This window comes from Bombyx mandarina, chromosome 23 (assembly GCF_030267445.1).
Source record: "Bombyx mandarina strain Sakado chromosome 23, ASM3026744v2".
Classification (NCBI taxonomy): domain Eukaryota; kingdom Metazoa; phylum Arthropoda; class Insecta; order Lepidoptera; family Bombycidae; genus Bombyx; species Bombyx mandarina.
The window spans coordinates 10,421,670-10,434,920 of record NC_143229.1 but is presented as its reverse complement, the minus strand read 5'-3'; the positions used below and the strand labels follow the sequence as shown (position 1 = coordinate 10,434,920).

The 13,251-nt window shown below is 34.1% G+C and overlaps 3 protein-coding genes across 4 annotated transcripts in view; 1 reads left to right on the top strand and 2 right to left on the bottom strand.

Moving 5' to 3' along the window:
* Positions 1–64: 64 nt before the first annotated feature.
* Positions 65–2,582, bottom strand: Tango14 (transport and golgi organization 14). The gene is made up of 2 exons (XM_028186926.2): positions 1,886–2,582; positions 65–1,319 (listed from the first exon to the last, which is right to left on the bottom strand). Exons 1-2 carry the CDS (start codon positions 2,184–2,186, stop codon positions 856–858), a joined length of 765 nt encoding a protein of 254 aa, XP_028042727.2. The 5' UTR covers positions 2,187–2,582; the 3' UTR covers positions 65–855.
* A 2,521-nt stretch (positions 2,583–5,103) lies between these two features.
* RpS30 (ribosomal protein S30) lies at positions 5,104–8,326 on the top strand. The gene is made up of 5 exons (XM_028186569.2): positions 5,104–5,175; positions 5,358–5,442; positions 6,286–6,451; positions 7,748–7,841; positions 8,170–8,326. The coding sequence occupies exons 2-5, from the start codon at positions 5,368–5,370 to the stop codon at positions 8,225–8,227; spliced, it is 393 nt and encodes a 130-aa protein (XP_028042370.1). The 5' UTR covers positions 5,104–5,175; positions 5,358–5,367; the 3' UTR covers positions 8,228–8,326.
* A 3,046-nt stretch (positions 8,327–11,372) lies between these two features.
* LOC114250471 (monocarboxylate transporter 14) overlaps positions 11,373–13,251 on the bottom strand; it is a 36,514-nt gene continuing 34,635 nt past the window's right edge. For both annotated transcript variants that reach the window (XM_028184357.2, XM_089737362.1), the window contains exon 9: positions 11,373–12,896. In XM_028184357.2, coding sequence (XP_028040158.2) covers positions 12,745–12,896 — 152 coding nt within the window. In that variant the 3' untranslated portion in view covers positions 11,373–12,744. The remainder of the gene's footprint in view (positions 12,897–13,251) is intronic.

The following is a 13,251-nucleotide window of genomic DNA, read 5'->3' as shown; positions in this document are numbered from 1 at the left end:
TTTCTTTGTCCTTTCTGTGCATGATAGTATAAAAATGTTATAAAAGCAAAAAAAAAAAAACAAATTTTACCAATGTAACCTGTTTATTGATGTTTGCAATGCCCTACTAATATTACATTAAAAATACCAATGATAAATAACTACAAAACTGAAGAATAAAATAAAATGAAAGTATCACTGATCTCATCATTAATTACACTTATATTTCAATTTAAATTTTCATTTCAATCTAAAAACAAAATATCATTTTTCCTGAACTATTTGAAGGAAATCCTTACAAAAAATTAATTAGAGGTTAACATCAGTGGTGATTTTATTAAAATTTAGTATTTACAATAAAAACAGTATTAGCTATTACAGCACAAATATAAACTGCTACAGCATTTCCTTGAGTCATGTGAGTCAAGCATAACTATATTGAATAATATGCACTTGAATATTTGATGACACAAAAGATAGAAAAATGCCAAAATCATGTTGTGCTGTTACCTAATTAATAATTCTGTTTTAAATGTAAAGGAAATTAAAATGTTTTATCAGCGCTGCATAAATTATTTTCATCTACAGAATTAAATTTTCAATTACTCCAAAATATAACACCATGTCAAATACAGGCACATACCTACCTAATTTTAATATAATTTGATATATAGGAAATATACTATAATATGTAGACCATGTTACTTTGGTAAATTATCAAACAAGTTCTTGGCACTCATTTTTAAAAATCTCATTCTTGTGTTTATGAATTTCGCCTATTTACAAATACATTCAATATTTGACTGTTGTAAAATAAATTAAAATAATAAATTTACTTAGGCCTAGTACTGAATTAAATTTACTATCACTTCCAAGTTACGTTCCAAATCTTTGATCGCATTTACTATATTTATACATAGCACCTACAAAGCTTTCAACACTTAAATTATAGTCAACTGATAAACTTATGAACTCTGTAAGTCTTATTTGCCATGGCAATAAACCATGTGTACAACAAACTGGACCTGAAAATAATGCTAAATCGGGATCTGGAATGGAAGGGTATACTGCTGATATAACATCGTCAAATTCTTGTGCGGTGATTTGGTCACTTTTTCTATTAAATGGAATTTTTTCTTCACACATTTCTTTGATACATTGTGTAATTGTGGAACGTCCGTTCTGACAAGAAAAAATATTCACAACAATTTTATGTGCAGGAATGCCATTTGTATACCCATTCAAATCAGGTTTCTTTGACCATTTTATACACCCCGGAACACCTTTCTTGTTCTTCTCAATTGCATTAAAAAGTTTTTCTTCTTGATATGAAAGTTGACCTGCAAAGTTTTATTAATAAAGATTTCAAACTTATATTTTGTTTATTCAATAATACAGAGGATCTCTGATAAACCAGCCTCAGTCTAATTTAGGTCCTGCTGTAATCCGATATACTATAACATATTACAGAATTATTTAAAAAATCTGTTATTTTGTGTCAGAGGTTATAGCTGTGTATGTCATTTATCAGCTTACATGATACTGTTTTCAAAATAGTTCCAGACTACTGGAGACTGACAGTACTCTATAATCCAACAAATTCAATTATCTGACAGTGGGTATTGAAACATTAGTCAAATTATGCAGATAACTCTAAATTAGAAAATATTGTAATTAAGAGCTGAGAATTAATTTAGTGTTAATTTATTTTTTTATTATGTTGCATTAAATAAATATTTTTATTGAGAAAAGAAGTGCTATTCTTACAAGTCTAAATTTCTATACTAAAATAGTTTCTTATCACAAAATCGACAAAATCCTGGGTTGGGTTTTATGAATTTCCAAGTGGTTAACAATAATATTTAATTTATTTTTTATATTGTAGTAAATTCATATTTTAACTCACCTGATACATCATAAAAACTTAAAAACGGTATTCCGGCTACTAAGCTCCATATCACCATTCGAGCCAAATCATCTATTGAATGGTAATCGCTATCAGATAAAACAACTAAATGCTTTGGTTGTTTACTGAGTTTCGGTATATGCTTCACTATTAGCTTTAAATCAGTTTTTGTCACCTCATAGTCTTGTAAACTGTGCTTTTTAAGCCAATATCTGCAATAGACATTCTGAGCACCAACAATAAAATTTAAAATCAAATGTAGCAAAGCAAACAAGAACTGTCGAAGCAATCGTGACAGCATAATTCACATTAAATTATTATCCGCGATGTATGTAACGATAGTATTATTTTATTTCAACATTTTCGAGATAATATGAACTGAAAACTTTATATCTTTACTATATGATCACACGGCCTAGTCAGCCGCTTTTCAAGAGCAGCCAATCACGAGCTTAAGAGTGGACAGTATGCAATGTTTACCAACGTTCAAAAATGAATTTACAGATTAAAGGAACTTTTTATATGACATTTCCACGCGGTTTTGCGTCACAGTTTGCTTGCGCTAGTGGTCAGCAGCTATCGATAGCGAAAGTCTATCGATGATTAGTACATAAATGTTAGGTTTTTTACTCAGAAAAGTGAACCCTAGTATTAAGTGGTTACCAAAGCCCATAAACATCATAGTGTTAATTCCACCAGCCACCTTGCAACAGAATTAAGCAGAATATCGCGTCGCTCCTTTGCCCGCAAGAACCCGTTAGGTAGCGTACTCGCAAAAGGTATCAATAGAATCTCCGCATATATTTTATAAATGTAGTGTGTTCTTTTTATAATGCTATTACTGTTATTATTTTTTATTGTTATTGCTTCGTAGTGGAAGTCTTTTATGGATATGTTCCAACTTTTAGTTCGTATTTCTTTACGCCCGTTTTCAATAACCTATCTGAGACTACGGATAGATAGCTATCTGCGCTTATCAGTAAGAGCGTATCTATCTTTAGCTTGCGTTTCACAATCACGGATAAGTGCTATCTATCTTTAACCAACAGAGGATAACTTCTTCCTTCTGATCTATCCGAGCCTCTTCATACGTTTCGTTCTACTGCAAATATGAAACAACATCAGGTTCAATACTTATTTTATTTTATTCTAAATCATAACTGTAATTTAACCATCATATCGTATCGTATGTCGTATCACTTTTGTCAGAGCGGTCGTGGTCGTCATCCAGTATCATTGGTGTGGGCAGATGTTAAGTGAGCAATCATATCGTAGACCATCATAAATTCATTTGTTTTTAATAACAATTAATAAAAACATATCGACGCTTGAAAGGCAAACGTGACTAAGCGACAATGCGTGAACTTTACAGTAGACTAATGTTGCAAATGATGTGACAATAAAAACCAGCAGCGTAACGACAAGTTCTTTTATTTGTGCGAGAATGCAGAAAGCAGGTAGAAATGGCTGGCATGGCTTGTTTTATTAACACTATCCCCCCTTCGTTGGCTTTGGCTGGCGGGCGGCGGCGGTGGCGGTGGCGGAAGGGGGCGTGTTAACATGGCTTGGCAGCTTGGCTGGCGGCAGGGCATGACAGCTGACGTCACGTCCGTTACACTAATTTAAAGTCGAAATACCTGAAAAAAAATGTATTTTAACGAATCTAGCTGTAGGATTGAAATTATTTTAATAGACCTAGAATTTTTTTTTTTTTTTGCGCATCGATAATGATTATTGCCTATCATTTATGTATAAAGCGGTTATTGTCGCTTAGTCACGTTTGCCTTTCAAGCGTCGATATGTATATTTTTTTAAATTGGACGTATTGTTATTTTTATACTAGTCGAAGTTATGAAACGAAACGTTTTGACCGCCCGTTTGCCAATGAGCAGTGGTCAGTTTCTTTTGTTTGTTTTTCTGTTGGTTTTCTGTTACTCGATGGTGAATTGCCTCCAAAACGCTTTAAAATTTTCGTTTATAATTTTAAGTATATAGTGTGTATAATAATAATTTAATTATTAAAGAGCTACAGTGAAATAAAATAAATTTTGTCAGTATCTATGAATTACATTGATAACTTTTTTTTGTATTCAAGTTTTGAAAGATATATTTTTCAGTCAGGGAAGGCAATTCGGACGTTCTTTATTTTCTTTTAACCATATGATATCGGCTTCACTATCACTATCTGCATCACAATCTATCATCCAAATAATTCCAAATCACTATCATCAATACTACAAGATGCCATTATGAAGAGAAACACTAATTAAATTATAGCTATTTAATTTCAAAAGGTAAACATGTAATCGGCCGATTTTGACAGATAAGCGAATGCCCTTACTAGAGATAATGCCGCCTATCGGAGAGTTACTTAAAAATCATATTGAAACGGGAGTAAACACGATTTGTATGAGCGTCCTATATTTAGTAGGCTATCTGTCCTTCGGACGGTCGTTAGGAACTAAGGATCTGTATTACATAAAGTCTCCAATCATTTTCGATCAGAGGACTTCAGATACCGACATTCGTTTTTTTTCGTTTTTAGCATTTAATTTTTTTTAAGTTTTGTTTTAATACTAGTTTGAAAGTTTTTTTCTTGATTTGATAGTTAGTTAGAAGTTTGATAGCTTTGGGGCTGAGTCAAATAGAAAAACGTTGACAAAGTTGTACTTAAATTTAAGTAACAAAAGCTAAAAAGAAATAAAAACAAGCTAGAAGGTAAACAATCACAAACATCGGAAATAAAAACACAACCTAAATAAGCTGCCTAAATAAACAGTAAACTGCTAAGCTAACACACTCTTGTTTATGGTGTTTCAAGTGGGTTTTTTTTCAGATACTTATTTCATTAGATTATTTAAATTTAATGTATTCATCAAAGTAAAACATTTCTCAAATGTTTTAGAATAATTAATAGGTATAACTTAAAACTACAAACATTTAAATTCTCGATAGTTCTCCCTCATCACCCCATCACTAGCTTGCGCAGAGAATTATTTGCTTTTCCATTCAATAGGCAAAAGAAAACTATTCTATACGTCGAATTATTTTTCACAAATAAAGCACTTAAAATATTTCACTCTTTAGCTTTTTATCAAAATACTCGCCGAGATGTTTTTAAATTTGCATAATTCATTTCCAGGGTTCGGAAAACATGCAACGTATCCTCAACGGTTAAAGATAATCCTGGGACTGTCACGTCTACGACTAACTAGGAATAATCTGTGATTTCCGTTTCCTACCGCCATTGCTGTCAGAGTTTCTTTTACTTGTCAGGCTTGGTTGATAAGGTCAGTAAAATCGTAAAATAGCATTTTACAGGCAAATTATGCTTAAATGCTATCGTGTTAAATTTCTCAAGCTATTAATAAAATTCGTTAATATCACAAAGTGTTTTGCTTTATTCGTTTTAGAGTTTTGTGAGAAGTTATTTTCAACATTCAACCACGCTGGTAACATGTTTTTCTTTCAGATTTTACAATATGCAGTTGCATATCAGAGGGCAATCGACACACGTCCTGGACGTCAATGGCCAGGAGTCCATTGGTCAGATCAAGGTAAATAGTGATTGAGTTCATGCAATTAGATTAACTGCGGGTTATATATATAAATAACCTATAAAATAGCCAGATTATTGTGCCTATAATTTTCAGTTGTAGGTAATAATATTATTTTTTCATTTTTCTCTTGGCTTTCTAGCTTTATGTTTCTGAACACTAATAATTATTGAAAATATATTTTCATCAGTCTTAGAGGAGTCAGATGCGACAAAAACAAATAATTAAGTGTTTCAATTATTATACGTTTTTTCTCGAAACTTCATATACACAAAAATATTAAGTAAAGAAAATAAATTAAGTAATTGTTCATACATACACCTTTTAACAACAATACCATATAAATGTTGTTCATTCTGTTTTGTTTTTTGTTTATTTTATTTCGTACCTTAGTGAAAGATTTCACGGTCCGCACAATCTTATGTGGGACCGGAGTACATATGCATCACAGCATGAATGCCGTTACCTACCTCGAGATACCGGGATATGAGGTCGAAGACTCAGTTGTACTACACAATTACTGTCCCGGCAAAAATAAATGTATGACTGTTTCATTATTGCCATCAGCATCATACTCTGCGGAGGCTTATAATATGCTCTGCCTAACAAGTAAATGACGGTTGTCAACTCCAGATGCTGTCCAATACTCTGAAAATTCTGGTAATGAATATCCCCGATATATCCCATAGGCGTTTTTACGACATTCACGAGAAGAGATGGGGTGGTGGTGTATTGTAAACCTTAACCATTGATTGATTAAATATCTGAATTTATTACTGGTTGAATATTTGATAACACAGATCCACCTTTATAGATTCAATAAAAAAATATAATTTTTTTCAGGAACGCATTCGTACTCTTGCTGCAGTTGGCGATGAAGACCTTACTCTATCATTATGTGGAGCCCCTTTAGATGATTCATGTCTTGTCTCTGAGCTCTCATCATCTGAACTAGACCTCACAGTGCCATTGCTTGGTGGTAAAGTGCACGGATCTTTGGCTCGTGCAGGTATGTTCATAATTAAAAGATTTAAACAATCAACTCTTTTGCCTATCCTGTGATTTAGGTACACTAAATTGGTACTAAGAATATTTCCTAAATAATGCAAGCAATAATATGAAATGCAAAGACATGTATTGGGCACCAATAGTCTAGTCCACAAGACCAGTCAGCCCAAACGCCTTTGTTGTCCATCTATAGTTGTTTAATATCAGAATATATTTAAATCAGATTTGATGAGATGAAGGTGAGTTTTCACTGAACTATCTGGTTATGAGATAATTTATAATTTGTGTGGTCAATTTATATCAATTCCATTATTTTCTCATAGAGTGAAAGGTTAACTTCCGTTTAAGGCTCATAAAGTTGTATTCTTATATTGGGAATTATTGTTACACTGTCAGTGCTTTTTCTGGTTACTTTCTCCAAACTAGCTCAAAAGCCTTTTCATCTCGGCTATAGTAGACTACTTTCCATAGAAATGAAACGTACATTGCATGTCCTGGCTGGATTGTTCTTATAAAGTAGGTTCACCGTTTGCCTTTGGTAATATTTAAATTTTTAATTTATTTATTGCTTAGTTGGGTGGCTGAATTAATGGCCCACCTGGCGTTAAGTGGTACTGGAGCCCATGGACATCTACAAAGTAAATGCTGACACCCACATTGAGATGAGTTTGAGGTCTCTGTACAGTATGACAGCTGTCCCACCCTTCAAACCGAAACACATTGCTGCTTCATGGTAGAAATTGGCAGGGTAATGATACCTACCTAGGCGGACTGACAAGCCGTTCTACCACCAGTAATTAGGCAGATTATTATTTTGCGGGTTTGATTTTTATTACACGATGTTATCCCTTTAATGTGGAAGTCTAATGTGAACTTTTTTACATTACATATTTCATTGGAAAAATTGGTACTTGCCTGCAGGATTTGAACACCATTGCATCTCTAGATATATTAATGCACCGGACGTGCCTTTAGGCCACAATGACTTGAAATGAATAAAAAAATTGACAACTTGACTTTAAATTAGTATATGAATTCTCATAATTGATGGTAGTTAAGTGAATTGTGAACGCAGGTACAAATGTCTTGCCTCTCTGCAGTCTACGGATCCAGTTTAAAAAAAAAGCAATCATTCAACTCAGATTCAGACCTTTATCTTAGGGTAGGTTGGAGGAATCTCATATTGTGATGTGTTAACTTCAGTAACCAAAGAGAAGAGCCAACATCTCGTCCATTAGAATAAAAAAAAGTTTTCTTTTGTGTGAAAGTTTGTAACCTTCTCTCAAAAATTTTATAGGTAAAGTCAAAGGACAAACCCCAAAAGTGGAAAAACAACAAAAAAAGAAGAAGAAGACTGGCCGTGCTAAGCGTAGAATTCAGTACAACAGAAGGTTAGAAACTTTATTGTGAAAAATGTTGTTTAGTTTACTTTAGTTGTCTTTATTTCCTGCTGTATTTCTTTTTCACTTTTTTTTTGTTTCTGGTTAAACAATTTTATACATTGAGCTGCATAATTTATTTTACATTCTAAATAAAGTAGCCTAACACTGCACATAACACAATGAACAATGAGACTACTGATCGACATTTAGAAAATAAGTTTATTAGTTTATTATTATAATTCAAATTTTCTTAAATTTTTATGCACCTAAGAAAATTAATTAAAATTGTTTGGTTTGCAAAGTTAATATTTATACATAATGTGACTTGCCTTTTCAGATTTGTCAACGTTGTGCAGACCTTCGGACGTCGTCGCGGACCCAACTCCAATTCATAGATTTATTTAAGTAAATAAAATGCAAAAGTAACATCAATTTTGCAAAAAAATTGGTTTTTATTTGAGAGCCACCCATGCTAGAACTTCATTAATATTATCTTCTTCTTTTAGGAATACTATAGGCATGATGACAGATTTTTAATAACTGCATCACTGGTTTCTCGCAAATACTTGACTCATATTTTTTAAAAGGTTTATGTGACATGCCTTCGTAAACCATTTAGTTTGTTTCCATTAGTTCGGGCACATTTCGTTTCAAAGGATATTATTTATAATCGTATTGATGGTAGTATTTATACTTGGAAAATTACCCTAGTCGTGAACGGTTGAATGGAAGTCTGTCACTTTTAAAGTAAGAAGGACAAATTTCATATAACTGCTTCAGGTTAGAAATAAATGTGCACTTGAATTATGGGTTGCAAATTTATAAATTATATATCTTAGTATGTTTGTTATCTATGCACTAATTATTCAATATCATCATAATACTCAGTACAGCCATTTACAATCCAGAGGTTTTTCTTCCGCTACCAAAAATTTACGATTTACTCTAGAGATCCCGCGGTAGTCGAAATTCGACTATAAAAATTAATTGGAATTGTAAGTTTGTACACTACTATGATTGTATTTTATACTTCTATAAAAACAAATTTCGCCAAGGTTACACTATAAAAAAATATTAATAGAGAAACAATATTAAAGGTATTCTCAATTTGACCACAGATGTCAAGAACAAAAGTTTGACAATAAATAGTATGCATGCGTGTGTGCGTCAAATACATGTTATGTAGTGTGTGTAATGTTTTCTTTATTGATTTAGTGTATCTTTTACGCATTATTTTAAAAAAGTATTATCGTTGTGCACTTCTCTATATTCTGTATATGTGTGGAAAATTTCATACTCCTCCGTCCACGCAATTTTCGTAAAAAGGGATACAAAGTTTTTGCTTCACGTATTAATATATAGATGGCGTGCGAGTGGATGCGTGTGAAGCATGCTGCATTGAACTAGTCTAATATAGATCGTATCAGCTCCTTAATTATACTCACGAAATTTCCTTTGTATCTATCAACCAACATCATCTTTTTAGTAGGCACTTTTTGTATTATAGTGCCATCCTGTACCTAGTTTTGAAGTACCTGTACGCTAACATATATTAACGATAAAAAAAAAATACTTCAGAAATTACGTGTTTACATTAAATACATTTTCATAATCGCGTTTTCGTTACATAGAAAATAGTGCGAAACGTATTATGAAGGTCAAGGTACGAATAGACAAATACATAAAACCCAAGAAACAGTAGGTACCTAATACCGTTTACTAATATTATATATCGATACAATACAGTAGGTAGTAATGATAGTGCCTTTTGTCTACACAGTATACTAGACTAGTAATATAGACTGGAAATAATATCCTTAACAAAAAATGAAAACACTATAAATTAGAAACGACATAACGGAGTCACTTTAAAAACCTTTAAATGCGTCAAATCACGGCTTGATTTTTGATATTATATTTATATTTAACCATGACGAGATTTACTTGTAACATGGCTTATTGTGGACCCAGAGTGCGGTCATCCGTCACCTGGTTGCTGTTTCGAAGACGCGAGTGGAGGCCAGGGCTCAACTATCCCGACCCTCGCCCCGCCATCTGTGTGCTTAGTGCGAGTTTTTTAACGTTCTCGATAGCGTAAAAGTTAGTTCACATTTGTATGGAATGGGATCGTTTGTGTACGTTTGCCGCTAGGAGCGCTGTTCCAACTGCATACAAAATTGGGTTAACTTTTACGCTAACGAGAACGTTAAGAAACTCGCACTAAGCACAGTGCCTCCGCAATCTTATACGTTAAGTTTGTCATCTTTGCTGCGCACCACGATGCACTCGCCTATGTCGAGCATCGTTCGCCATGAGCTAGTAACCGCTATGGTCTGTAACACTCTTGATACGGAGACCTTATCACTCAGGTCTCAAGGTGCATTTCGGCATTTACGGCGTAGATGCTATGCCAGGGGCAAAGCCAAGCCTTTGCCTAACGTTTAATACTCTCCACAAGCCTCGTTTGAAGAAGGACATGTCATAGCGCTCGGGAAACACCGTAGAGGGGAGTTCAATCCAAAGCCGGATGGTACCTGGCAAAAAAGATCTCTAGAAGCGCACTCTGAATGATCGCAGTGGTTATAGGTAGTATGGATGAACGGTGTGATGGTAAAATCATCTTAAACAATACCTCCGAGCACTCCATCTATTATCTACAAGACATATAATGTTTGTGCCCTTATCACTTACGCTACTGTAGCCTGGTATCATCTCATCCCGTGAACTTCGCGGGTGAGGTTGCAGGTCCAGCAGAACCTGTGACTTCGCACGATCGTCATTCTTGAGGCAACAGTCGGATTTGGAAACGAAGCCGCTCGGAGAGTTCATCCGGAGGCTAGCTCGTGCTATGTACGAGCTAGCCTCCTGACGGTGGACCCTACGAGTGCCCCCACAACCTATCTCCCTTGCACGCCAGACCACCTAATGGTAAGGCGTTGATGAGGGAACTCCTGGACCCACTGCGATAGTCGGTGCAGCCGGAGTAGTGTGGGAGCGTTCATAATGGGACCCTCCCTACGGGACTGACTAACCGCCCTCGTCAATCTTTCCACACTTGGGGATTTCCCTTCCGGGGAACCATCCTTTCTCCGGCCCTGTGGGCAGTCCACTCCACTCAGAGTGCTCGCCTACTCCGAAAAGAGAGTCCAGGACGGGCGTGTGCCAGAACGGTATCGTTGCTACTCTTCCGATTCGTAGTTTAGTTGTAGTTCCATTATAGGTAGTACTCCTCTGGTGTAGTAGGGGTGCGACACTGTTACATTGTATATAGATTGTAGTTAGCAGTAAGTTAGAGGAAAAAATAATTAAGAAAAAGACGACAGCACGACATCCGGAGGGGGCTGCTACCGCGCATCGAACCTCCATCCTCAAGTCAAGCCCCCGTATTATATGTAAGTCTATCAGATGTACTGTAGTCATGCACGTATGCGAACTTCTCACATGTGTTCACTTCTCACGGTGTGACGTATTAGTAAAGGTTACACTATAAAAAAGAATATAATGTTCAAAAAAAAAAGTGGGTATACAAATGACCATAAATTTTAAAATAGGAGATTTATTTTTCATATAATGTAAACACACATTCAATGATATTAAATCTAACGTTGATTTGCCCATCTTTACAAATATCATTAAGATGACATGAAAATTTCGAACATTATTAACTGATCTCTTCTGAGAAATAAACCACTAAAACATTTTAATTAATTTACCTTTGATTATTGAAACTGGATGAATAATTGATGAAAGTTTATTTAGTTTTAAAGAAATTCATTTTTTAATTTATTGATCAATATTTTTTGGAGATGCTAATTAAGAAAACGACTATGATTTATTATTTACAAATGTAAAGGTAATCTAATGACCACAGCCACAGTTGTCGAATTAAAACTAAACAAACATTTAAAACTAATTTACATGTTTTCATTAATGCAAATAAAGTACAAAGGGCATTCGGAACAACAGATTCCATTTAAAAAATTAAAACATTAACAATATTTATAAACTAATTTCTATTTTATATAAGTAATTAGGTATCACTTCAAACATAAGGCACAACTGATTATAATTACAACGTGTTAAGCAAATTCGTATTACACGCGAGTACATTAGGTACTTGTAAGATAACTTACTATTAAATTACAAAGAGCATTATGCCCTATTTTTAAGTATAAAATTAGGCACACACATTATATAATTTAATTAAAGTACATTTTGGCTTCAGATCATCTCGGGTCTTACCTTCGACAAAACCGCTAAACTAAACTCTACTACTCGATTCTTTGTACTTTTAAACCTCTAAATATATATTTAAATGCATAAAAATGACTTAACCGAATCATTGCTCGTCTTGTCGAAGTGTCCAGTCGGGAATGTATCTCATTAAAAAATTTCAAATTAATCGAATAGTTTTGTAGATAAATTCGAAATCTTTTTTTTGTACTATTATTATATTTCAAGAGCAACTCATACGACTCATATTCATGAACGAACGCGTCGAAAACCACATCTAAAAATAGCCAATCCAAACGCTGCGAATGGTCATTCATGAATACAAGAGTAATCGGTACCTACCTAGGCATTCATACAGCGCCGTCGATCATTAACCATTCAACGCACGCGACGAATATACAAGCTCGCTTACACGACGGACCCATAAAACGTTCTAATTTGCGATCCACGTAACGTTATTCGCATTCTAAATCTGGGAAAAGTTTTAATTGCGGAGAAAACGAACCAACATGATTTTCATTATTATTACTCGCTTTCGTTGACCACATCATTCTGGCTAAAAATTTAACGTATGTTAATTATTTTTGAATCTTGCATTAATGTTTGGGTAGTTTACACGATTATTGCCATTCACGTTTTGGCACTAAAGTCTTTTTATAATGGAGTTCTTGCTTGAGGCTCAAGCTGTCGGTGTAGAGTTGTGTACTTTGCGAGACTTCTCCCATTTGCTGATCGCATCCACAGGATAACACATAACCGCAGACAACAACAGGAATGCACCGGACACGTAGAACGATTTATCGTAACTAAGGGTCAGGTCATAGAGCATGCCTGAAAAAAATAAACATACGTAAAATTAAACTTTGTTCTAACCAATATTCAAAATTTAAAACGGTTCGGCTAATAAGCCGATTTAAAGAATTTAAAATGTTGATCTGACCCTCAAATTATAATATCTAATTTATAGCAGAAGACAAAATAACTGATAGCATTTCATCGTGTTTGTCAACTAATAATACTTTTGCTAGCTAGCTATTAGTCATTGATGAGTTGTAGTTTTATTAAGAAAAAGCTTATTCTCCATTACTACATAAGAAAAAATGCCAAAAACAAAAGATAAAGTGTAATATTTAAAATTAATAAATGTTGAAATTTCAATGATTATGAACTTCGATCACTGGGCGAA